Raw genomic sequence first — 26,324 nt, 5'->3', positions numbered from 1 at the left:
GCTAGGCACTCTCTCGCATATATAATGTGTTCTGCTCGCAATCCTGTGTAGTCCATGGACATCCTATGTTGTAATTTCTTTATGACCTTCGCGACCCTAGAGGTCGTGAAAAGTGTCCCCGTGGTAGGCCGGGGTGTGGAAGGCATTGGAATGGGTGGTTGGTTTGGGATTTGGTAAAGTCTCTTTGTATATATGTGTTAGGTTTCGGGATCTTCGATGGGTGTTTTAGTTCTTGGCTCCCGTAGTCTCTTCCATGTCGTGGCACAATCAATACTCCTGAGCATATGGTAGAGTTCCCAATATTGGGATGCCTCCCACGCTCATCTCTTACGACGTGTCATCTTGCGCATTTCTTTTCGAGCTTGTATTGAGGTAATACTACCACTGAGTTGCGATACTGTAAATTGTCTATGTAAGTCCCTACAATCCTCATCATACCATTTATTTTGTGGCGTAGATCCTGATCTACCTTGATATGAGTGTTTTGTATATGGGAAACTGCCAACTATTGCGGAGTGAAGGATGTGTGTGAGTTTCATATTAAGGCTTTCTAACAATAAGGAGGGATCAAGGGAGGAGAGATGGGCCTGAACATGTTGACAGTATATGTTAGAGAGCTCATGTGTGAAATGTATTGTGGTGTGATGGTGTGGTTGACTAGAGTTGGTGACCTTAGAGACATCACATTTTAGCTCGAAGTATAAGAAACTATGGTCTGCGCCAATAGGGCATGGGGCCACCCAGAAGGAGTTAATCATGTGGGTAGCTTCAGGGCATCCTATTAGATAATCAATTGTGCTTTCCCCTCCTCCATGTGGGAAACATGTGAGCTCTTCCGAGCCTGGCCACTTGGCTAAACCATTATATATGACCATCCGGTGCCGACTGCCAAGTTCGAGCAGATGATGGCCAAAGCTCGTGGCGTCCGCACCTTGATCCTTTGAAGTACGTGTGGTGCCTATGTCTAAAGGATCGACATTTACCATTTCTAGGTTTCTATTCATCGGAAATATTGTGCATTGTCGGGATTGGGTTCTCTCATTGAAGTCTACTACAAGGAATACTTCCCCTTGGGAAGAATATCGGATTATGTCATCCGATAGAGGTTCGTATGGGGAAGGCCCATGTGGCATTCCTTCATCAACTAATCTCGCCAAGCCAGCAATATTATAATGGGATCCTTTTGGGGGAAAGTAACAAATGGTGAAAAATACTGCTTGGTCCTTTCTTGTGGAGACTTTCACCCACATAAAACGAGCTTTTGGGTCTGTCCTCAGTATTTCTATCCTATTATGTAGCTCTCTCCGAAACAATATCGTGACACCTCCAGATCCCCTGATAGTGCGTCGACGTGAGGTTTGTCTAAAAGCGGACTCCCAACGGAATCCTTCGACTTGTGGGAGTTCTCTATTTGGGCTTTGGTGTGTTTCTACCAAGAAAAGTATATCTGATACCTTTAATATCTGCTCTAGGCAACCAAGGTGTGTCCAAAGTGTGTCGTTACAGTTCCATAAGGTCATCCTAAGTGTATTTCTATCACATGGGCCACACGCCGTCAATTAGTAGTGCAATCAACGATCGGACTATTATTCCTCAAAGACCTTTCGCCAAATGATCCAGAATCGATTTAACAAACAAAATAGGCCAATCGTTGATTTGAGCATGTCTTAGATTAAACTTGTTGCAGGTTCGATAAGGGTAAGCGGATTCCCAGCGTGCGCGGCGGAAGAAACCTAGCGAAGACTTCCCTGGCTCTGTCATTCTGATTGGACTGTAGATGATTAAACCATATATTTGAATCAAACAGTCAAACTTTTTGAGTGGAGGGGTGGTAAACGGTTCCAGATACTCAAGCCATCCGACAAATTGCTCATGGTGGCAACAACATTATTTGTGAAGACATAGGGACAAAAAATAAATGCTCATTGCAAAGAATCCCCTATCCCTTTGCCTAACATTGAGATCGAGGAATGAACCCCTAGCCCCATTAATGAAATAGAGAGAACACATTTCAAACAAAGCCAAAATACTAGATTTAAAGAGAAACATGGGCAAATTATGCAAGTTGAAGTAGAAATTCCATCATTATGGCAAATGTGATGTTGGCACTATTCTACAATGTTGGAGAAGATATGGACATATGGGATAATAGGTTGCATAGATAGCCACTATTCTACAATGTTGTAGCGGTTGCATTAGGGCAAGCATAGGAAAAAGTGTACCAATTAGAAAATCTCCACTCAAATCAATGTAGCACATTTTCAAAAGGAGAATGTGAAAACATTGCTTAAATTTAGACCACGGGAAGAACTAACAATGTTTCGAGAATGGTGTCATGGAACAATGTTCTCAACCCATGTGATGGAATGAAACCAAAACTAAATGTATTGGAAATGCTACTAAATTCTAGACTCGAGTAAAGATTAGATCCAAGTTGAGTAACGCTTAAGCCCCGAGTTGAGAAAAGTTCAAAGCTTAAACTCGAGTCAAGGAATTCCTTCACCTTTCACCAATGTTGCGATTTGACCTTGCTCCCTCTCTCTCACGACAGTAGCGCTCAAGGGGTTAACACAAGATTAGGGCTAATTACACCCAATTAATACAACAAGACCTAGATTAAGAACCAACACTAGTTTTTTACAAAATAGGGTTTACAACGCAATTATAAAATAATTATAATAGTGATTATGAGAAATTTTGATAACAAATAGGATGGTTAGGCTCATGGTAAGGATCCAAGCTTCATGGTCTTCCAAGATCCCATCTACAATCAACGGTTATGCCACCTCTTGTTGATGTGGAGCACTCATGACACTGAGTTTCCTCCCTTGACTAGTGAACGAACCAACTTTCGCCTTCTTTCCTCCACATTTGCTCAAAACAATATGATGGCTCCCTAAAGGAGAAGATGGTCCCAACACAAAAACAAGAGAAAATGAAGAACAAGTGGTTCAAACTCCACTATCACCCCAACTAACCCTAAGACCCAAATAAGAAGAAGAATCTCCCAAACCTTTAAAATCTCAAAAGAAGTAAGAAGAAGAAGAAAATACTCACAACCCTAAACTCCAAAATGGTCCACTACCAAAACCCAAAATGAGGGAACCAAAAGAAGCCCTCTTCTCCTCTTTTTATAGTAAAAGAGGCGCCCACCTATTGCATTAAATGTTCACCTACACTTTTCCATTGAAAGAGAAATACGGTAATTCTTTTATGCACCAGCAAAAACCAAACTCTCCACCAATTTCCTGACAACCTATAACCTTAACCATTTGGCTATTTATATTATATACACTTTTGATTGGCCCTTTTTCCACTTTTTCTATCTTTGCCCACTTACTTATGTTTCGTCCATGTAATTGATGTGCCTACAATGTACGTGTACTCAGTATGTGGCAATTTTCTTGCCTACATCTCATCTACATAGTTTATGTGCCTACGATACAAAGTTAAAATCCAAGTTCAAGAAATGAATCAATTTCTTGTAGCATTAACCTTGCGAGTCAAAGCCATATTCACAAAGTATCCAAGAGGAGGCACCACATGCCATGCCAAATGTGATCCATATCAAAATCAAATGCTTGCAATTATTCAAGAGGAGGTGCCAACATGCTTGCATGTCAAATGTGATCAATGTCAAAATCATATGCCTGCAAAGGGTACATACCAAGATCCAGAGAATGAGACTAAGACGCAAGGAATCATGATGCCTCAACAAGCTATCTTGGTGTCACAAAAGATCTTTACGTCTAAATCATGCTGCCCTCAGCAACACAGAAGATGGCAGAAGGATACATCTCAACCATTTCCTGAATTCGTAGCTATTTTTTTGCACAAATGAAAAAGTATGGTCTTCACCAGCATTCTTTCGACTGCTGAACATTTGGATTAGACAGCTTATTAGTGTAGTATACTCAAGATAGAAAGCATCAGACAGCATTCCATTTCTCCATAGTTGAGGATTTCACCTCCTTTTGTCAAGTGATGGGATTAAGATAAGCAACCATGACATTTCAGGTATGTATTCAAAAAATAATTAAATCAAGGTACAGATGGTGCCTACAAAGGGGAAATGAAAATCCCAATAGTTTGCTCCTCCCCAAAATAACACTGACAGAAATTATAATTATTATGCCCACAAACTGGGCCCCAGCTATATTATAATCTGAGCAGATGAATGTCTATTGATCAAGAAATAATAAACAAAATTGATCTCCTAGAGATATCGGTATATTTCAGAAGTTACAATAGCAAAAATGACTTTGAATATTTGAGTCACATTCACAGAAATTGGTGTTAAAAATGCCAGTTTATTGTAGGATAAACGAAGACTGTCCACATCTCAATAATCATGACTTCTTCCCGAGCTCTATCTGTACATCAACCTACATTAGCAATGACAAACCAGCATCCACTTTAACCAAGCAAGAAAATGATAACTCAGGAACAAACCAGAAGCATGAATGCACCCTCATTAATAATCTCAACAAGACTATAACACTGAAGCGGGAGAAAGTGCGTTGAAGGTACATGAGCACATGCCGTTGTTAGATCGAGATCCCCTCTCAAGGTCTCCAGCGTGAGTGCTTTTCATCTTTCCCTCACGGTACTTGTTCACTATCGGTCTCTTGCTAATATTTAGTCTTGGATGGAATTTACCACCCGTTTTGGATTGCATTCCCAACAATCCGACTCTTTAACACGCCCACACAAGTGTACTTGAGCAAGAGATAAATAACCCACATATGACATTTGGCAGCTGAGTGCAGATTTCACAATGTTGATTGTATTTCACCAGCTTGTTTCCCAAAGCACAAAAAAGCATACAGATAGGAGTGCACAGAATAGTTGATCTATTGGGAATAATATCATGTTTTGAAGGTACAAGATCCAATTGAACCCAACCACTAAATCTCACAATAGTGGGCATAAGAAAAATGAAGAAAATAAATTATACTATACCAGCGGATAGCATACAGAAAACTCATAAAGGCAAACAAACATTTCAAAGGAAAGGAAAACCAAATATAAAGTGATCTATGAAAAACATAGATCCCAAACATTGTAACATTTATAAATGAAAACTCAAGGATTCATCTAACAGCCATTAGTTAAAAGTGTGAATCATGGGGAAAAAAGCTATGAACAAGTGGTCCTACACCAACAACCAAGTAAACATTATAATCAACGAAGAGACGAGTGCAGTGCTGATAATCAAGTATTCAAGTGCAATAACATATCTTACTCAATTCAGCTTCTCATAGCAGTCTCCAATACGATGGCCAAGTTTACCACACCTCAGGCATTTCACCTCGCTTGAGCTACAATTTAGCAAGTTCCAAAGTTTAGAAAATACAACGATTAATCTGCTTTTGAAGGTTTATTCAATTAATGTTAATTCTTTCACACCACAGATGAGCTGCCACTTTGGAACTTCAAAAAATAAAGAGATATGTAACTGTTTTGGAGCGTCTGTTTTCTTGCTAATACAGTGTAAAACCAGCTTTTTGAGTGCTTCTTATCTTGTACTAGTAGAGTGTTATGTATGTTTTTCTTCAGAGTTAACACCAACATGACCAGATTCTGCCAAGGTCCAGAACTGGGAATTTATATATTTATAAAAGAGATTGTGTTGGCTAGGATCAGTGGAATCCTCAACCCAGTCTACACTTCCAGAAGAAGATTCACTCTAGTATTAATAGGGCCTATGAATGTTACCCATAGATCTTGTTCCCTTAGTTGCAAAAGACTGGTGTCTTGAGATGTGAAGCACAGAAATATAAATAGCAACGTTCACTTTATTTACTTGATTTTCTTTAATTCAAGATTCCCAATGGGTTAAAATTTGCAAGACACAAAGAGGCAGCAGTATAACATAAACTCAAGATCAGCTTATGCATTGTTTCAATTCCAAATTTTCTTACCATTCTGAGAATGATGGGTCATTATGATATATACATGTCAGTTTGAAATGTATGAAAATAACACATGTCTGTGAGTGGATCTTTATGAGGGGGTGATTATGAGAGAGGGATCACAAAAATAGCATCGTATATTTTTCTTCTTTGAGAAGCAACCCAAACATACCTGGTCCCAGAACTGCTGAAAGATCCAAAACTACTGGACACAGAACCTGTGTAGCTAGATGATGACCTATTTGACCAACTGCTGTTGCTATCCGAAGATCTGAATCAAAAGACATCAGCAACGGCTTATCCCAGAAACAAAAACAAAACCACATGAACAGCAATAAAAGGGCAAAAAGTAACCTGTTGGACCAACTATTCATGCCATTGTTAGATCTGTTCGAGGACCAATCATTGCTACCAGAACTGGATCTGTTAGACCAATTGTTGGTAGCAGGAGAGCTAGGTCTGGAGGACCAATCTCCTCCATTAGAGCTAGGAAATCTGCTAGGGCTAGACCAACTGCTACCTCCAGAAAATCCACCAGAATTGAAGCGCCCACCAGGAGCTCTAGGTGAAAAGCTTCTACCATATCCACCACCACCAAACGTGTCTTCTACTATTCTTGGCAGCTGTTTAAATTACAAGTTATATGAGAAAAATATAATATAGGAAAAGAAATGGAAAGACAATGTAATTCAAGGAATTGAGACATCAAACAGTCACTAGAACAATACGCCCTAAAGTTGAAGAAGACATTAACTCCAAATAAAGCTAAAAACCAGGTCCAGGGGATGAGCTTTTTATACTGGAAGGAGAACTATTTCTCACTTCAGCGGTACACCTGAAGTTCAATGTGTGTTATTTCACACAAGAATTAGTTAAATGTTCAAAACCTTTGGTGGTGCTTCGAGTACTTCTCCTGTTGTGATGCTCATTGACAGCAAGTCCTTCGCCAGCTTCTCAGGCAGATCAAAAACTGCGCCTTGGAGCTGTCAAAAGGAAATCGAAACAATTTTGTCAAAAATGTAATTCCTTGTACAACATTTTCATGATAGCAGCATTCCTTACTGTACCATTTAAAAAGTCAGAAGAGAATAGAGGAGAACTGACCCCAATTTCATTTAACATACGAATTTTACCAATACTGCTTACTGCAGATGGAAAAACTCTTGATATGAATTGTGTCACTGCTTCTGTTCCGGTAATAGGCTGTCCTCCAGGTCGAGTTATTTTTAGAGTCATAAACCCCTGGTGATATAAAAGAAAATGGATCTCAGACACATTTCATTCCTCTCACGGTTATTAGAAGACAATACAAGGACACTACCTGTTCATAGGAAATCAAGGATCGTGATGTAGGAAGCTCAGTGCAGCCACACACATGAGCAATAGCTGCAGCAAGTGCTCCTGGCCCATGCTCAGCGATCAACTTCTCGGCAGTTGAAAGAAATACATTTCTTAGATCAGTTGAAATGCTCTCAATCTTGGTAACTGCCTGATGTGCAGAAGACCTTACAACATCTTCAAGGGTGGGGGGTTCTATATTTTCAAATTTACAACCAAGCTCTCGCTCAAGGGAATCAATGGTTCTTCTTTGCTGTTCCATCACCATAAGAATAGCAGTACCCTTTTTGCCTGCTCTACCAGTCCGTCCAGTGCGATGAACAAATGTTTCCGAATCGTTAGCAGGCTCATAATGGATAACCTATGTAAGAAAGATATGGTATAAAATTTAAAAGTGCTTATGCACAATTGATTATATATCATTGAGTCAAACTGCAAGAAGTTCAAGAGAAGACATACAAGGTCTACATTGGAAATGTCGAGACCACGGGCCGCAACATCTGTCGCTACCAAAACATTGAGACGTCCATCCCGAAATGATTTAAGAGTCTTCTCTCTTTGATGCTGGGAAATGTCACCATGCAAGGCTTCAGAACCCAATTTCTGTCCTAGGAACGAAGAAACATCATCTGCCTCTCTTTTAGTCTGAGTGAAAACAATGGATTTGCACCCTTTACCATAGACCTGGGACAAAGAGAGTCATATATTTCCTTACTCGATAATGAAAGAAAGTTATTATCCATAAACACAATGTAGTTTAGGGTTTACCGTAATCAGATCACTCAGCATTGGCCGTCTTGTTGCTTGTGTAGTAGAGATAGAAAGCATCCTGATACCCTCTGCTAGCTTCTCATCGTTATTACCTACCTACCTCGAAACAGAAGTGAAGACATGATTCCTAAAACTGCTTAATGAATCATAAATACGATGAACATTACAGAAACTAGGCAGGCACTAACTATTCCTTACCAAGTCAACCACGATGTGATTCTTCAAATATTTCCCAGCAAGTTTCTTAACCCAATCTGGCATAGTAGCCGAAAATAGCAAATTTTGTTTCTGTGTAGGAAGATGTTGTAGAATCTTCTCTACATCCTCCTCGAAACCCACAGCCAACATCCTATCAGCTTCATCCAAAACAAAGTACTGAACTTCTCCAAGATTTAAAGCACCACGGTTGAGAAGATCAATAGCTCGACCAGGTGTCCCTACCACCACATCAAGTCCCCTTTGTATCTGGCGAACTTGTATATCAATGGAAACTCCTCCATATACACATGCAACTTCAATCGAGGGCGCTGACTCTTTCAGTTCATTCTCAACTTGCTTGGCTAGCTCCCGAGTAGGTGCCAATACAACTGCTAAAGGTGCTCTTCCATAGCCTCTGCCAATTCATTTAACATATTGATAATAATATTTCATTTTTAACAGAGGCGGTGCCCTAAATAGTAAACTTTAATGTTTAAAGTCTATTCACGCAATTAAATGCAAAACCTGGTCCGCTTTTCGTTCTCCTTAATTATCCTATCAAGAATAGGAATCCCAAATGCCAGTGTCTTGCCTGTGCCAGTTTTAGCACGAGCTATTAAATCTTGTCCCTTCAATGCTGGTTCCAATACAGCTCTCTGAATAAGAAAGCAATAAATCAGCACCAAAAACAAGATTCGAACTGACGATTCAATTTGCTGTAAATGAGAAAGAAAGAAGCCTTCCAAATGTATTCAGAAATTCACTGAGGCTTCTACTGCTTCTTGGTGTATTAGATTTTTGTCAATGGTTGGAAAAATAGGCTGATTGCAAAGAAAACCGATAACACCGATTCCTTCACAATGAAGCCGGGCAAATTGATTTTTTCTCCTCTCTAAAATCCGAGGAAAAGTCACGGAGCTTGAACCTGTATAGGGAAGAGGCTAGTGATGCCTCGCTTTGCAAGACCGCTGATGAGTGAAGGAGATATAGGAAGCTTCGATATCTCCACCCCTTCACCGCCAACTGCAGCAGAAGGACTACTGTTCTTCTTCGTCTCTTGACTCTCGTTTACCGAATGTTCAAATGCGAATGCAGTGGAAAGCGAGGAATGAGGCGAGTTCCATGAGTGAATGTTCCTTCTGAGCAAAGCTTGAGAAGGCAGCAGCAGGGTTGAAGCAGAGAACAAAGAAGGAGAATTGGTTGGAGATGCGGACACAGCACATTTCTCTGATGAAGTTTCTGTTCTTCTTCTTCTTGTTAATGTTGTTGGTGTTGTTGTAGATGATGCCGATGCTGCCTTTGTAGCGATATCTAGTGCTGTATGATTTCTGATGGAAGAAGAAGAAGAAGAAGAAGATGGTTGCTTGGGGCCTAGTAGCCGAGATAAGGCTCTGTGCGCCAGCATCTGAGAGTTTCTTGTAGATGCCATCGTCTGTCTGTCTCCCTCTGACTGACGACGGAGAGAGGAATAAGATAGAGTACAGTACCGTACAGTACCGTACAGTACAGTCGCTGCTGCTGCTGCTGCTGCTGCGCTTGGGCTCTCCAAGAGAAGAGCAGCAGCAGTAAGAAGAGGAAGAGGAAGAGGAAGAGGAAGAGGAGTCTGGGCTTAAAACCCTAAATATGTAAACTAAAGTAGAAGCTTAAAACCCTCTTTTTCGGTCAGCCCTCTCTCTCTAGTCTCTGACGAATGAATAGAGAGTAAGAAAGAAATTATATTGGAAGGAAGGAAGTTGACCCCAACTGAACAAACAAAACACACATACACGTGTTATGTATGTATGTATGTATGTACGTACGTACGTACGTACATATGTATGCATGTATGTACTATGTACCCTAAAGCCATGCGTGGGAAGTTGCTTTTTCTACCGTTCTACTGAAGAACACGTCGGCATTGAGTCCCAACACTTTCTTTAGGTTTCTTGCTTTATACTACTAGTCGTTGGCATCAGTTCGGATGTATGTGTGCCTACTAGTTCGCTATAAAATGCCATTTTAGTGACGGACGTCAAATCTTTACATATGCACGAATTGGATATAGTCGAACATGCAAATGGTCTATCTTAAACAAATATACCGCCCCCTTTTGTGCACTATATAGGCCCTCCTTGAACCTCAATATGAGAACGAGTGAGATGACGCTAGAATGGGTGGTTGGGTGATGAAGAGGCTAGTATCGATTGTGTCATTAAGTCTCTCATCTTTTGGCAAGTTTATGTGGTGATAATAACTTTCTATTTGGAAACCATATGTTGCAAATAGGGTTGAACATGATGTTGTTTGGTGGCCTTACATCAAGTGATTGAGAAACATTCATCATATCGACCAAATTAAGTAGCTTGTTTGTGATGCCACCTTTCCTTACAACCAAAACAATAGCATTCATGCCACCTTAGTGTGAAGCTATTTTCTTCCTAGTATGAGTTCAGTATCTTAGAAATGATAATTCATATGGAAATGGAAATGGAAGGCATTTATGGATACCTTTCTTGCGTGATCAACCAGTGGCAACTTATGCATCATAGTTAAGTGGCGGCATGCATAAGACCACGAGTACAATATGTAGTCATTCCAATACAAATATTTGTATGAATTCTTTCCCTAGGGTGTCTTGGATCATATTGATCAAGCACGTGCTTTTTGTTTGAGATCCAACACGTTAGCTGCCATGATGCGTTATTCTTTTGAAACAAGCATTTTTGTACATCCCTGATGGCCTTTCTCAAATCCAAATAATCATGATGCACCAATGCCTATGTATTTTGTGATGAAGAAAGGATTGCGAAAGATTGCTGAGGACCTGTATATTAGTGTACGACAAATAACATAGCCAGATTAAATAGGAATATTCAAGCTGGGGATGATAAGAAGCAAGATAGACAAGGTTAAGCTCTAATGGAAGCTTTGTATTTCTCTTTTGTAACTCTCTCACTCTTTACAACCTTTCCATTGGGCTTATATACTCAAGTCCTAACTGGAGAATGTGTTCACACCAAAGTGGAAGGAGTCTGCCTTTTATATCAACAAACTCTCCCGTAAAAGGGCTACTCTTCCAATGTATACAAATAATTGGGGTTGTCTCCCCCATGAACCTAGATTACAATTGGGGTTGTATATATATATATATATATATTTATATATCTATCCGGTCACCGCCGGCCGCCGGTTACCATCGGTCACCGGATTCGCCGCCGATCGGCCAGTTTCGGTTTGCTTTCCGGCTGGTTTAGGTTTGGTTTCCAGTTTATCAGTCGATTCCAAATTTATTTCTGGCCAATTCCGATTTCATTAACGGCCGGTTCCATTTTAATGCCAATCGGTTTTTGGGAATTTAGCCCACATAAATCCATCTAAACAAAGTGGCCAAAGTGCTCTTAGCACAAATAAAAAATAAGGGATCTCAATGTGCTTATATAGCCAGGGCCTTAACTTTCTTATCTATGTGGGATATTTCACAGTTTTATTTTTCTTTTTTCTTTTGCAAAACTTCATACCCACATAAGTTGACACTTAGATGTCCGTTTCTTATGTAGTAAAGTGAATCCGAAAGCTCTTCAAGACCTCCATCCTTTTATAGTTTTATGTGATTTTCAAACCATTGCCGAAAATCTTCACGACACTGGCTAACAACCCCTACGACATATGCAAGGTCAGATTGGGTCGCCACCATTGCGTACATGATACTTCCTACAACTGATGCGTAGGGTATCTTTCCATTGAGCTCTCTCTCCTTGTCGGTCAAAGGAGAGTCCTTGTATGTTAGTCGTGTTGACATTGGGAGCGGAGTCGGTGTCAGCTTAACATTTTGCATGCTAAACCTTCTAAGCAACTTTTCAGATATAATTGGACTAGGAGAGCCAGAGAGTCTTAGTCATTTGATTCTGATCGATCCTCATGCCCAAGATATGTTGGGCTTGTTCGAGTTCCTTCATTGAAAACTTATCATGAAGGCTCCGCTTCAGTCTTCCGATTTCGGTTTGATTGCTCCCTCTCCCTACAATGAGCATATCGGTAACATATAGGATCATGTAGATCTGGGACTCATCGGGCAATTGCCGAATGTACATGCATGGGTCGATGTCTGACTGGTTATAGCTAGGTTGTCGGATGTAGGTATCGAACTTCTGATACCACATCTGTGGCGTTTTCTTTTGGTCATATAGGCTCTTCTTCAACTTGTAGAAGAGGTGACCTTGCTCCCCCATCACCGTGAAGCCAACTAGTTGAGACATATAGATGTCTTCATTTAGATCTCCATGAAGGAAGGCCGAACTTTGATGTCAAGTTGTTCAAGTTGTGGGTTCAACTTTGACGTCAAGTTGTTCAAGTTCACCAGTAGTCAAATTGTTAAGAATTAGGTAAGTAATTAAGTGTTAATTAATACCTAATTATGTGATTAAGTTAAGTGGAAGATTAAGTGATATGTGTGTGTATGTGTGTGAGAGAGGAAGAGAGAGAGAAGTACACTTATGAACACAAAAACAAGACGGGGGATGATAAAGTATATTAAAAGGTAAATATCATCAACTATCATCAAATATAAAAATACCTTCAATGAGGTATATATAGGTTTCATGTGCAAGGGTGCACATGTGCTAGGAGAATATAGGTACAACGTGTAAGTCCTATATTAAATGAGCATGGAGTGGTGGATCTACAATGTATCCCACTCAAGTACAAAATCCTATTTAAGGCTTTATGGTCAACACACTAACTAGATTCTATCTAGGTAACTACTAAGTTACACGTGTTGACTAACTAACTAAACTAAGTTGAGCTTGATCTCTCAACATGCCCCCTCAAGCTCAAGTGTGAGGCATCCGACATCCGACGTTGTTTTCGGCGTTGTTCGGCTTCCGATGTCGGCTTTTGTGCAGCTTCCGTCCGGCCTTCGGCTTTCCTCGTCGTGGCAATCTCGGTTCCTCCCCCTCAAGCCGGTGACGAAGGCTTGTAGTGTGTGGGTGAAGGTCGACTACTTCCACCCATCGTGGGTTACAAGCCGCTTCGGTGGAACTCTTGGGCTCTTGTTCGGCCGCTACCTTCATCACGAAGGCGTAATGATGAGCCATATACTCGTTGTAGCCGAGCTGATGTCGCGAAAATACGACGAGGACACGTGAACTTGAGGCAGGACCTTGGGGCCTTTGACCAGAGGACATCACATTCGTGCTTTTATATTTTTAACAATTAACTGAAATAAGAAATTTAATAATTTTCATTAACAAAGGAAAAGAAATTACAATATGTCCCAAGATTGGGATTCAAAAGTTTTAGCTTATGGAGATTAATAGAAAAGAAAAATTAGGGGTTTGAGAGATATGGCTTCCGTATGGAAAATTATGGTTTATGAGTGTTATTGCTTCGATAAGATAAGGGAACTAAGAAGGAGAAGAAAATAAAATATGGAGAGAGAGGATGTGTTTAGAAAAAAAAATGGAATATATATGGAGTTCTCCCTTGATTATAGCCTTCCATGTTACTTTGCATGTCCACTTTTAGTTGCATGGCCTCTACTTTTAGTTGCATGCGACCGTCCACATGACCTTTACTTTACTTTAATTAACCACATGATCCTATCATCTGTCCGTCTCGATCGCCGCCCATCCAATCCATCCAGTCCGCGTCCAGCCTCGTCCGATCGCCGGTTTCCGAGTGCCGATTTTGCCGGTTCCTATTTGATTATCGGTTGGTTCCAGTTTGCTTTCTGGCTGGTTCTGATTTGCTTTCTGGCTGGTTCCGGTTTGTCTACAAGCCGATTCTGGTTTGCTTTCCGGCCGGTTCCGATTTGCTTACCGGCTAGTTCTAGTTTCCTTTTCGGCCAATTCTGATTTGCTTTCCAGCCAGTTCCGGTTAGCTTTCCGACTGGTTCCAATTTGGTTTTTTGGTAACTTGGCCACATTCATCCATCTAGACAAAGTGGCCAAAGTGCTCTTAGCACAAATTAAAAATGAGGGATCTCAATGTGCTTATATAGCTAGGGCCTTAAATTTCCTATCTATGTGGGATAAAACATAGTTCTATTTTCCCTATCTTCTCAAACTTCATGTTCTCATAATTTGATATGTAGTTGTCCATTTTGTATCTAGTAAAATGCGTTTTGAAGCTCTTGAGACATCCATCTTCCTATAACAAGCTACTAATCTAATCTAAAATAATTATTTCATTATTTTTTTTACATAGTTTTCATATCGTGTGTGAAAAACCACACGACATCGAATGACGAGATTCTTCTCTCTAGAAGAGCGTTGAAGTTTTTCGCTCGCCGATGTGAGCGCCTTTTTTACTCCGGGTGTCCGCATGATGGGTACACCAAACTCACTGTTTAGTGAGGGAGCCGATCCATCCGAATCATTGTCGTCGGGGTGATCGACTTCGTATTCGGGCATCTTACCTTTGCCTTTGTCCAAGTTCGTTCTTGGCCGCGATGTGCTTGGGTCATGTGGAGATTCTTGTGGGCCACTAAGCTCGGTCGTAATTGGACTTTCTTCGTTCATATGCGCGAGTTGATCTTCGGCTTCTACCTCTTGTTCGGCGTAATCCGCATCGAGCGTAGTCGGAGTCGAAGAGCTCTCTGGTGCGTACTAGGATGCGTATTTGTCGAAGACTACGTCTCGACTTACGCAAACTTCTCGCATCGACGGGTTGTAGCACTTGTACGCCTTCTTCTCGGATGAGTATCCTATGAGGATACATTCCTTCGACTTCGCGTCGGGCTTCTATCGTTGTTCGTTCAGGATGCGTACATTCACAATGCTTCCAAACACCTTGAGGTGCGACAGGATCGGCTTCCTTTTGAAAGGGAGCTCGTATGGAGTTAGCTCATGGACTCCATTGGTGGTGCATCGATTCATGAGATAGACGGCTGTGGATGCCGCTTCAGCCCAATAGAAGTTCGGCATGTGCTTCTCATGCATCATGGCGCGTGCTACCTCGAGTATTTGCCGATTTTTCCTTTCAGCGACTCCATTTTGTTGGGGTGTGTGTCGGCATGAAAATTCTCTTTGAATGCCTTCACTTTGGAGGTAGGAGGTGAATTCGTCGGAGAAGTACTCCTTTCCTCCATCCGATCGTAGGCAACGAATGTGCTGACTGGTTTCTTTTTCGACTTGACGATTGAGCTTTTGGAAGTGGGAGAACACTTCGCTCTTCTTCTTCATCGGGTAGATCCACGCGTAGCGCGAGTAGTCGTCGATGAAGGTTATGTAGTATCGGCATCCGCCGATCGTTGACGTTTGAGCTGGTCCCCATACATCCGAGTGTATGACGTCGAGGAGGCCTTTGCTCGCGTGGCTCTCCTTCGGGAATGGGAGTCGATGTTGTTTGCCGAGTTGACACGCTTCGCATACTCGGTCGACTCGTTTCGACTAGAATGTCGGAAGTCCGATGACGACTCCCTTCGTTTGCATCGCTCGAAGCTGTTGGAGGTTTATGTGGCCGATTCTCTTGTGCCACAACTCGATGCTAGTCTCAGTTTTGAGACCTTTGGCGTACATTGCCGATTTCACCTCGTTCGAATCAAGGATGAACATTTGGTTGTCTCTCCGCCCCTTCGCTATGAGTCGGCCATCTTTCTCGATGAAACAAGCTTCGTTGTTGAAGCGGACTTGCATGCCTTGCTCCACGATTCGACCGACCGAGACCAAATTCTTCGTTATTGTGGGCTCGTGCAAGACATTCTTGATGTAAGTTTGCTCTCCTTCTTTCCCGAATGGGACATTGCCAATGTGCCGAATGGGGTGCGTGGTGTCATCTCCCGTCTCTATGAAGCCGGGTTGATCCGGCGTTCGTAAATCACAAAACCACTCTTCGTGAGATGTCATGTGATGTGAGGCGCCGGAATCGACGAACCACACGTCTTCCGAGTTGGAGGTGCTTGCGGAGTTGGAGGCCGTCATAGAGTTCGCTCTATGCCTCATTACGAATAGTCCGCCGTAATCATCGTATTTGGAGTTGACGGCGTAATTCGTGTGTTGTTGACTTGTTGAAGCTGACTCACTTCTCTTTTTCCGACACTCCGCATTGTAGTGGCCGACTTTGCCGCAATAATTGCAAGTTGTGGGCCTCGTTTGCTGACCTTGTTCGGCGTGGAAGCTCCCCCTTCTTCTGAAGGTTCCTCGATGGCTTTTGTGAAGGTTTGAGTTCCCTTCACGTGATGGGTCGAATTGACCTCTTCTACCGCCGTGACCTCCTCGGCCACCGTCCGAATTTGAGAAGAACATTTGTCCTTCCGACGTCTTGCTTTTGGTTCGGACGTGGTTCTCTTCGACCAATAGCATTGATTGGAGGTTGAAGAATGAAGGAGGGTTTTCTCTCGCCAAGATTGCCGTCCGTAGTGGATCAAATTGTTGTGCGAGGCCACCCAAGCATACTTGAACCATCTCGTCTTCGTCGACGTTTATGTTGATGGAGACAAGTGAGTCGCAAATGCTCTTGATCTTGGTGGTGTAGTCCGACACGGACATGTCTTTTTGCCGAATGTTGTTCAACTCTTGTCGGAGTTGAAGCTTTTGGGCGGTCGTGTTGGCGGCGAACATTTTCTTTAAGTTCTCACACGCCTCTTTAGTCGTCTTGGTGTCTCGAATGTGGCTAAGCATGTGGTCATGGATACATGTTGCCAAGCAATACATGACTCGACTTGCCGCTTGCTCCCATGTTGCATCGTCGACATTTTTCGAGTCGGGTCGATTTTCTTGAGCGCCATTGATGTAGCTCCAATACCCTTGTCCGACGAGGTATTGGGTCATATTGTACTCCCAAGATGAATAATTACTCCGGTCTAGCTTTTCATTAGGGAGTGAGCTACCCATTTGTGTGTTCATGTTGATTGTAGTGTCTTCTCTTCTTTTGATTTTCTTCCTTCGATCACGTACACGCGCTACGTAGCGACACTACGGTAGCCGATAGCCGGATTTTGTCGTCAGCGTCTCGAACACATAATCACGGAGTCAGGTGGGCTTAGTGGATTTTCTAAACCACACGCTCTGATACCATGTTAAGAATTAGGTAAGTAATTAAGGGTTAATTAATACCTAATTATGTGATTAAGTTAAGCGGAAGATTAAGTGATATGTGTGCGTATGTGTGTGAGAGAGGAAGAGAGAGAGAAGTACACTTATGAACACAAAAACAAGACGGGGGATGATAAAGTATATTAAAAGGTAAATATCATCAACTATCATCAAATACAAAAATACCTTCAATGAGGTATATATAGGTTTCATGTGCAAGGGTGCACATGTGCTAGGAGAATATAGGTACAACGTGTAAGTCCTATATTAAATGAGCATGGAGTGGTGGATCTACAATGTATCCCACTCAAGTACAAAATCCTATTTAAGGCCTTCTGGTCAACACACTAACTAGATTCTATCTAGGTAACTACTAAGTTACATGTGTTGACTAACTAATTAAACTAAGTTGAGCTTGATCTCTTAACACAAATGTAACCTTTTTGCAGATTTTCTTTGGCTGAGTCGAGTCGGAGAGTATTGAGTCTTCATTGAAGACTACATCGCTGCTCCGGATCATTTTCCGGTTCTCTAGATCCCGTAGCCAATAGGCGAAGTCCCCATCAGTGCCGTAGCCTAGAAATATACACTTAAGTGCACGGGGTGCCAACTTGGTCTTTTTGTCCTTGGGAATAAAGACATAGGCTTCGCTTTCGAAAATTCGAAGCTTGTTGTAGGTCGGCACTTTGCCATACCATAGTGCATGTAGCACTTCGAGCCACACTGCTCTCGTTGGCGATAGATTTAACAAATAGATGGTTGTTTGTAGTGCCTCGCCCTAGAATTCTAGCTTGAGTTTGAAATGTTGTAGCATTGATGTCACTCTCTCCTGGATTGTCTAGTTCATGCATTCCGCCATGTCGTTCTCCATTGGAGTGTATGGAACGGTTCTCTAATGCCATATTCCTTTTTCGAACAGGTACTGTTTGAATGCTTAAGAGGTGTACTCACCTCCGTTGTCGAATTAGAGTGGCTTCACTCTGTATCCTGGTCTGTTCTCCACTTCGGCTAGCCATCGAGTGAAGACCTCGGGCGCCTCGTCTTTCGACCTAATTGAATAGGCCCAGACTTTCCGAGTACAATCATCCACGCTTGTGATGAAGTATCGAACGTCGCCTAGAGACCATTCGGGTATCGGTCTGCAAATATCGGTGTGTACAACCTCCAGGGGGGGTCGTACTGTCTTGTAGTGGAGAGAGTGCGGACTTTAGGTCCGTTTCCCATAACGACAATGCTCGCAGAAGTCCGTCCTCGTTTGGAGCTTCGAGATGTAGCCGATCGCCATCAAATAGTGTAGTGAAGTTGAGGTTTCACGATATCTAAACAATGTTAAAAATCTTTAGAAGTAAAATTTCCATCTAGAGCTTGCAATGAGGAGCATGTAGGATTTTTCAATTCGTGAATCGCAGTTCAGAAGCCCAAGATACAACCTTCGAAAGGATCAATGTTACCTTCAAGATCACTCATGGCGCAAATGTAATTATATCAAAAAGGGGAGTTCAAAATTAAATGAAGGTGATTATGTAATTTCTCGAACGTAAAAATATAAACTAGAATCTATAAATAAATAAATAAAACAACCGCCCATCAAGGAGGGTGGCTAGGTGGTTGACCCCCTATAAAAGCCACTCCCATGGTAGCTGAAGAAGGGGGGAGCGGAGGAAGAAGAGGAGAAGAAGAAAAAGTGAGTGAAGAAGCTTGCAAGGGTGCGGGATGCAAAGGTCGGAGAAGAAGATGGTGGCCTACATAAACCAACACAAAACCTAAAGTAAAGAAATAGAAAGCAGGATAATGAAGAAGTTGAAGTGGTATGCCTCTTCCTTGATGAAGGTTGTAAGTTCAATTCTTGCCAAAATCACTTCTTTATGTTATGGTAAACAAGTTTTGTAATATTCAAACACGACATCATGGCTAATTGGAACTTGTTTTGTCCGAGGGTTATGGTGTTTATTACCCTTTTCTTCGGCCGAGTTCATCCATGGGGATTGCATGGCCGAATCTCCACTACTTGCCGGCTCATCAATAGGCTAGCCATTTTGGGTCAACACCTCATTCGGCCCGCTTCGCCGGAATGAAATCAGAATTTCTGGAATTCCAATTTCTTCTTTATCCACAATTGTGCTAGCTTCCCTATCCTCATTCTTAGAATTTGGTATAGAGTCTGCAGGGGTAAGCATCAGAAGAGAGTACCAAGAGACCGATTCGTCGAATACCACATCACGGCTAATTGGAACTTGTTTTGTCCGAGGGTTATGGTGTTTATTACCCTTTTCTTCGGCCGAGTTCATCCATGGGGATTGCATGGACGAATCTCCACTACTTGCCGGCTCATCAATAGGCTAGCCATTTCGGGTCAACACCTCATTCGGCCCACTTCGCCGGAATGAAATCGGACTTTCTGGAATTCCAATTTCTTCTTTATACACAATTGTGCAAGCTTCACTGGCCTCATCCTTAGAATTTGGCACAGAGACTTCAGGGGTAAGAGTCAGAAGAGAATACCAACAGACCGATTCGTCGAACACGACATCTTAGCTAACTTGAACTTGTTTTGTTCGAGGGTTCTAGTGTTTATAACCCTTCTCTTCGTCCGAATTAATCCATGGGGATTGCATTGCCGAATCTCCACTACTTGCCAACTCATTAATTAGCAAGCCGTTTCAGGTCAACTCCTCATTCGGCCCGCTTCTCCGGAATGAAATCAGACTTTCTGGAATTCCAATTTCTTCTTTATCCACAATTGTGCTAGCTTCCCTATCCTCATTCTTAGAATTTGGCACAGAGTCTTCATGGGTAAGAGTCAGAAGAGAATACCAAGAGGCCGATTCATCGAACACGATATCTTGGCTAGCTAGAACTTGTTTTGTCTGAGGGTGATAGTGTTTATAACCCTTTTCTTCGGCCGAGTTCATCCATGGGAATTGCATGGCCGAATCTCCACTACTTGCCGGCTCATCGATAGGCTAGCCATTTCGGGTCAACACCTCATTCGGCCCACTTCGTCGGAATGAAATCAGACTTTCTGGAATTCCAATTTCTTCTTTATACACAATTGTGCAAGCTTCACTAGCCTTATCCTTAGAATTTGGCACAGAGACTTCAGGGGTAAGAGTCAGACGAGAATACCAACAGACTGATTCGTCGAACACGACATCTTAGCTAACTTGAACTTGTTTTGTTCGAGGGTTCTAGTGTTTATAACCCTTCTCTTTGTCCGAATTAATCCATGGGGATTGCATTACCGAATCTCCACTACTTGCCGGCTCATTAATTGGCTAGCCGTTTCAGGTCAACTCCTCATTCGGCCCGCTTCGCCGAAATGAAATCGGACTTTCTGGAATTCTAATTGCTTCTTTACCCACAATTCTGCTAGTTTCACTGGCCTCATCTTTAGAATTTGGCACAGAGTCTTCATGGGTAAGAGTCAGAAGAGAATACCAAGAGGCCGATTCGTCGAACACGATATCTTGGCTAGCTAGAACTTGTTTTGTCTGAGGGTGATAGTGTTTATAACCCTTTTCTTCGTCCGAGTTCATCCATGGGGATTGCATGGCTGAATCTCCACTAATTTCCGGCTCATTAATCGGCTAGCCATTTCGGGTCAACTCCTAATTCGGCTCGCTTTGCCGGAATGAAATCGGACTTTCTGGAATTCCAATTTCTTCTTTATCCACAATTGTGCTAGCTTCACTAGCATCATCCTTAGAATTTGGTACAAAGTCTTCAGGGGTAAGAGTTAGAAGAGAATACCAACAGGCTGATTTGTCGAACTCGACATCTCGGCTAACTGGAACTTGTCTCTGGCGGATCGGTCTTTCATCGGATTCGGCTCTCGTCTTATACAACCGATCTGGCCCATGTTGAGTTTGTCATCTCAACACCCTCTTCAGGTTCCCCCAAGCCTCTGGTCATGGACACATGAGGCAAAACACTACAAGACTTGGCTTGTTGCTTGCTCCCAAGCTAGGAAATCTTTGTGTGCTAGCTTTGGTGGTACTTCATTTAGTCCTTGGACATAACTCCTGTACCCATGTCCGAGAAAGTACCAATGCATCTTGTACAACCAAGATGCGTAGTTGCTTCTGTCAAGCTTCTCCGCCAGAAGAAAGTTGCCCATACCTTTGCCCATGTTCATGTTTATACTTGTCCGGAAGATGAAAGCTTGTCTCTTTGTTTTGTTCGCTTTGTTGGCTATAGAGGATCTTCAACCCTCTTGCTCTGATACCATGATAAAGATTATGTGTGTGGAAGCCTTGTAAACGAGACACAGTCGTCTCGGCCGGACAACAAAGGACACTTAGGAATACACACACACACACACACACACACACACACACACACACACAAAGTGAGCAAAAAATAAGTGAAAATTCTATTACAAGAAAAGACTCAATGCATACAACAGTGCTCAGAGAGCACTTTTTATACATGCCTCTGACATAGGCTGACGCAAGTACTAACAATTACTTGAATGCTCATAACTAAGCATCTAAAACTGACTCCCAAAAATATTTCTATTACTATGAATAGGAACATTGGCCCTAATGGCTTGTTGGCTCCTTGCCGATCCGGCCTAATTGATCGACCTTTGTCCAATCCGGCTTCGAGCTTCTTCAGTCGATCTGGACCATGTTGAGCTTGTCTCTCAACACTAATCTATCTATTAATAAACTAATATTAAAAATTATCTATGTATTGACTAGCCTAAACTAGTCGCATTGTGTCTTACCTCCTCAATGGGCTCCTAGTACCATACTCCATGAACAACCTACACCTTAAAACCTAAAGCCTAACTTATAAACAATAAGTCCTAAACCAAGACGCCCACTACCTCTCCTTCCTACACCTTAAATTGTCCTTTTGAAACTCTAAACCCTAAATTATTCTTAAAAGGCAACCTTTTTCGCACATGCTCTTTTCATACCCACTTCACTACCATGTTTGTTATCAATTATACTTTATTCTTAATACTATAAACTCTAAAACCTAAACCCTCACATTAAATGTCAATCAATTTTGAGAAAAAACATTGTTTAGACCTTGAACAAATTAATTCTCAAAGAGAAAACTATTTCAAATTTTTATTTGTATTTTTTTTCCAAAAAAACTCCTTCCAATAGTTATAAAATTTTAAAGATGAAATTGTTATATACAAATCCCTATAGGGACGCGATAGGTCCATCTTATGTGTATGCCCATTGACTCAAGAAAGGGAGAGGACGCCCATTGTTGGATGAAGGCTAGTCATTGTCTTTCAACTCCATCGAAGCCGCCCTTGAGGCCATCGTATTGGATCTTTAGAGTGTCTACAACTTCACTCCATATCTCTTGCATCAACATTATTGGATGCGTGGTTTGGTTGGAGAAGACCATCTACATTGTTGTTTCTATAGAATCCAAAGAGTTATTGGGCTAACCAATTTCAACACAACTTGAGATTTTCCATTAATAGGAGTTGAGTGGATATTGTCCATGGTGGAAAAAAAACATCTTGTGCTTTTATCACCAAAGTCATCCCCTCCTCTTGATGCTCGTACTTGTCAATTGGGGCTTGCCATGATAACCAACATACATTTCCCCACTTGATTGTTTCTTGCACTTGGCATAATTGCAATAGGTGGCCAACCCCCTACAATATTTGATGGGTCTCTGGGTAGCCTCAGAGAGAGTATTAGATTGATTCTGTTACATTTGAGCATGCTACACAATCAGGAGAACTAAGGGTCCCACGTTGCCATGCGCCAACTAGTAGTGATTTATGTATTAATATCCATTGGAACATGATAATTCACCTCACCAGTTGTTGTTTCCAGATTTTCTGCCAAAACTTGGTGACAATTGTGTGAGAAACATGGTATGTGTGCTAGACCTTATGTGGCGACCCAATCTGTCACACAATCTAGTCGTGAAGTGAAAGAAAGGGATGTCTTTGCTTCCTTGACCCACATAAGGATTGTGCCACGTCCATTGCAAAGGGTCTCTTTCAAAAAAATTGGATTGAAACACTTAAAATGAGAAAAATACTCTAAACTTATAATATCAAAAGTGGCATAAGTAGCAAAAGCTTCACTAATGTATAACATAAACACGTAAAACAAATGAAAAGGTGAACATTTAATGTAGGTGAATGTCTTCAATCAATCACATCAAACTTTCGTTTCCAAATCTTCAACACAAAAATTTGGCACCTAATATTGTGTAAGTTTCAATTGTCAATGTCATAAGTTTTAGGAAACCAAACTTCAATGCGACTCATCAAAAGCATTGAAATTTAGTTTCAATTGTGAAATAATACAAAACTTGAAAATGATACATGGATCCTAACGTTTAGGCAAAGCATCAATATTCGATGCCGCACATTGTATTTTTGTGCCAAGGTCACTTATTTAGAATTCTATGGAATGAATTACATTGATGCCAAGCATCATCATTTGATATGTGACATCAATGGTCTATTTCATGGCATCAATTATAGATGTACAATGTCAACTTCCAATGCATTGGATGGACTTAGGGACACAATTAATTCCGAAGTTTTGGTAATTCTAGAGAAATATAGAGCCTAAATAGTTGTTATTTTTAAATCTTCAGCATACACAACTTAGTAGAACTAGATGTATCAAATTACGTTGGTTCCAATTTTGGCTTTTTCTCGTCCAATCTTAATATGTCAATGAAATGTATAGTTAAATGATCATGACAGTAGAATCTTTCCGCGCTGCCAACTTGCATTGGTAATGAAATAATTTGTCAATTTAACCTTCAATTATAGATTAACATATGTCAATATACACCTTTATTCTAAGACGAAGATCTTGGTAGAATATACTCCCTACATCCTTAATGTAAACATCTATACATAGAGGAATGAACTATACAAGAGATAATAGACAATAGTCATATCTCTATCTCTTGTAGTGCATTGATAATTAACTATTTAATGTGGTATAAATTTTTTCTAGTACCTGAATAATACTAATTTATTGGAATGGCACTCAACATGGCAATTAGGGGCGCTAGCGTATTGGGAGCAGCAATAGCACTTGTCAACCAATTCCAGAACTCAACACCATCAGAAGTGCATGAAAAGACACGATATCTCCAAATAACGTTGGTTAACATGTCAAGTAACCAACGCATTGAAGTGGAGGACGAATGGTTTGACATTGGACGTTTTTGGTCGCCACAACCACTTGGTAGTATTCCTCCAGGGTCATCTACAACATTTTTTGTTTGTAATGGCGACTTCACCATGTTCACTGGTGTTTCTGGGGGCATCGGCTTGCGTGTGTATGACAATGATTTTGGCACACCATTCACAACTGAAAATAATGATTGGTGGATATGCACATTCTCAAGTCCTTATATTGGTTCTAATAAATGTTTGACACAATGGAAAGATTTTGGTATCAAACCATTGTGGGATAAAATGGAGAAGGCCCATCAAGTGACTGATACTCATTGTGGATGTTACCAAAAGGATGCAAACCACATGGTTTTCATATGGAAGAATAAAGATTCTAATTGGTGAATGTCTTATATTAACATCTTCATAAGTTTGTATTAAATGTTCTCGTGTGCATCTACATTCCTTTGCTTTTTATATTTAAGGTTAAATTCTACTTCATCAAGTCGATTTTGCCATTGTAATTATGGGCTTCCATTAAATAATAAAACTACTCATAAAAATAAGTTTCTTCAATGATTATGATGATTATTAATAAAAAACTATTGCAAAAGGTTTGTGTATCCATATTCTTTTGAATCCAACACTACCATCTCCACTTGATTACCACTTGTGGCATTAATGCAAAGTTTTTTTATTGAGCAGAAACTTCCTTGAAAAGCTATATCTAAATTCCATATTAACCTAAGGTTTCTTGCAAATCTATATTTAAATTTCAAAAGCCATCATTTTAAGTCCATGTGATTCCTCACAACACAATGACCAAATCTTGGAAAGCCCAAATCTACTTTGTTGTACAAATTTGTCAAAATTACTGAGTGATTTTGGGAACTAATAAAAAATGTCTCTAGTTTTTACAGTCATGAGGCATTGTCAATATTCAAAAGTAATGGCATTCTAGCAACTGTGTCAAAAATATCGATAACAAGAACTTTGTTCAATTTCTTGGCAGTTATACACCTACATAGGAATATCCAGAACACTTATACAAAAACTTTGAAATTATCAACACCTTTAACCAATTATGACATAAGATTGTGGATTTAAGGTTTCAGAAATGGGCTATTACCACCCCTAATTGATGTAGATGCGGAAATCCTTAGTTATGATGATGATGAGTGGACTACTATGCGAGCATTTGTGAAACGTGTGTGGGACCATCAAGTACTTGAACTAGAGAGTGTAGGACCCATCGCATGTGCCCTAGGGAACACCCTTCAAATCTTCATCCTAGTCATTGTCTCAATTGTCTCAATTATTTGAAGGACAGATATGTGCGGAAACGTATGTGAGGACTTGTCGATTATGCTCAACAAACAACACAGAGGGAAAGCAAGAAGATATGGACTGATAATAGACACACGCCGATGAAGCTTTAACGGAACCTCTCTTTATTTCTGTTTTCCCTCTCTCTCTCTCTCTCTCTCTCTCTCTCTCTCTCTCTCTCTCTCTCTCTCTCTCTCTCTCTTTCAGAGAAACGATGTACAGGATGATCAAGCGATCCTTTTTTACAACGTTAGGTTATTGCTTATATATTAAGCCCTAATTGTTTGGATGAGTTCACACTAGGATACAAGGTGGAAGGAGTCGGCCTTTTATACCAACAAACTCCCCCGTAAAAGGAGTACTCTTTCCTACATGTATAGGTGTTTCGGGTTTCTCCCCCGTAAACCTAGATTACAAAATTAATCTAAACTTATATTTACAAGTCAGTTGGCATGTGGCCAGGTCGGCAGAGGTATGTATAATGTCTATCCTGGTTCAGCTAGTCAATCAGATTCACTTGTCTAAGTCGATCGGTTCGTCTTACCTTCTGCTCCTCGTTCGGCCTTCTTTTGCTTGGTCGCTTGTCATAGTCCCATCTTTTTCCTTAGCACTTCGAAGCGTTGATCTAGGAGCTTCATC

The 26,324-nt window shown here is 41.1% G+C and overlaps 2 protein-coding genes across 2 annotated transcripts; one reads left to right on the top strand and one right to left on the bottom strand.

The window, feature by feature from the left end:
• Nucleotides 1-4,070: 4,070 nt before the first annotated feature.
• LOC147856065 (DEAD-box ATP-dependent RNA helicase 3A, chloroplastic-like) lies at nucleotides 4,071-9,666 on the bottom strand. The gene is made up of 12 exons (XM_087329382.1): nucleotides 9,148-9,666; nucleotides 8,748-8,878; nucleotides 8,223-8,637; nucleotides 8,022-8,120; nucleotides 7,713-7,937; nucleotides 7,237-7,614; nucleotides 7,020-7,157; nucleotides 6,803-6,898; nucleotides 6,270-6,538; nucleotides 6,088-6,186; nucleotides 5,246-5,321; nucleotides 4,071-4,385 (listed from the first exon to the last, which is right to left on the bottom strand). Exons 1-11 carry the CDS (start codon nucleotides 9,649-9,651, stop codon nucleotides 5,246-5,248), a joined length of 2,430 nt encoding a protein of 809 aa, XP_087185508.1. The 5' UTR covers nucleotides 9,652-9,666; the 3' UTR covers nucleotides 4,071-4,385.
• Nucleotides 9,667-24,142: 14,476 nt separating this feature from the next.
• On the top strand, nucleotides 24,143-24,860 carry LOC147856064 (uncharacterized). The gene has a single exon (XM_087329001.1). The coding sequence runs from the start codon at nucleotides 24,222-24,224 to the stop codon at nucleotides 24,762-24,764; it is 543 nt and encodes a 180-aa protein (XP_087185127.1). The 5' UTR covers nucleotides 24,143-24,221; the 3' UTR covers nucleotides 24,765-24,860.
• The last annotated feature ends 1,464 nt before the right edge of the window (nucleotides 24,861-26,324 follow it).

The sequence above is a fragment of the Azolla caroliniana genome, unplaced genomic scaffold (assembly GCF_043228905.1).
Source record: "Azolla caroliniana isolate FFs.n. ecotype wild unplaced genomic scaffold, voAzoCaro1.0.p SCAF_13, whole genome shotgun sequence".
Taxonomy (NCBI): Eukaryota; Viridiplantae; Streptophyta; class Polypodiopsida; order Salviniales; family Salviniaceae; genus Azolla; species Azolla caroliniana.
Note: the sequence above shows the minus strand (reverse complement) of the source record. Positions and strands in the feature narration are given on the sequence as shown.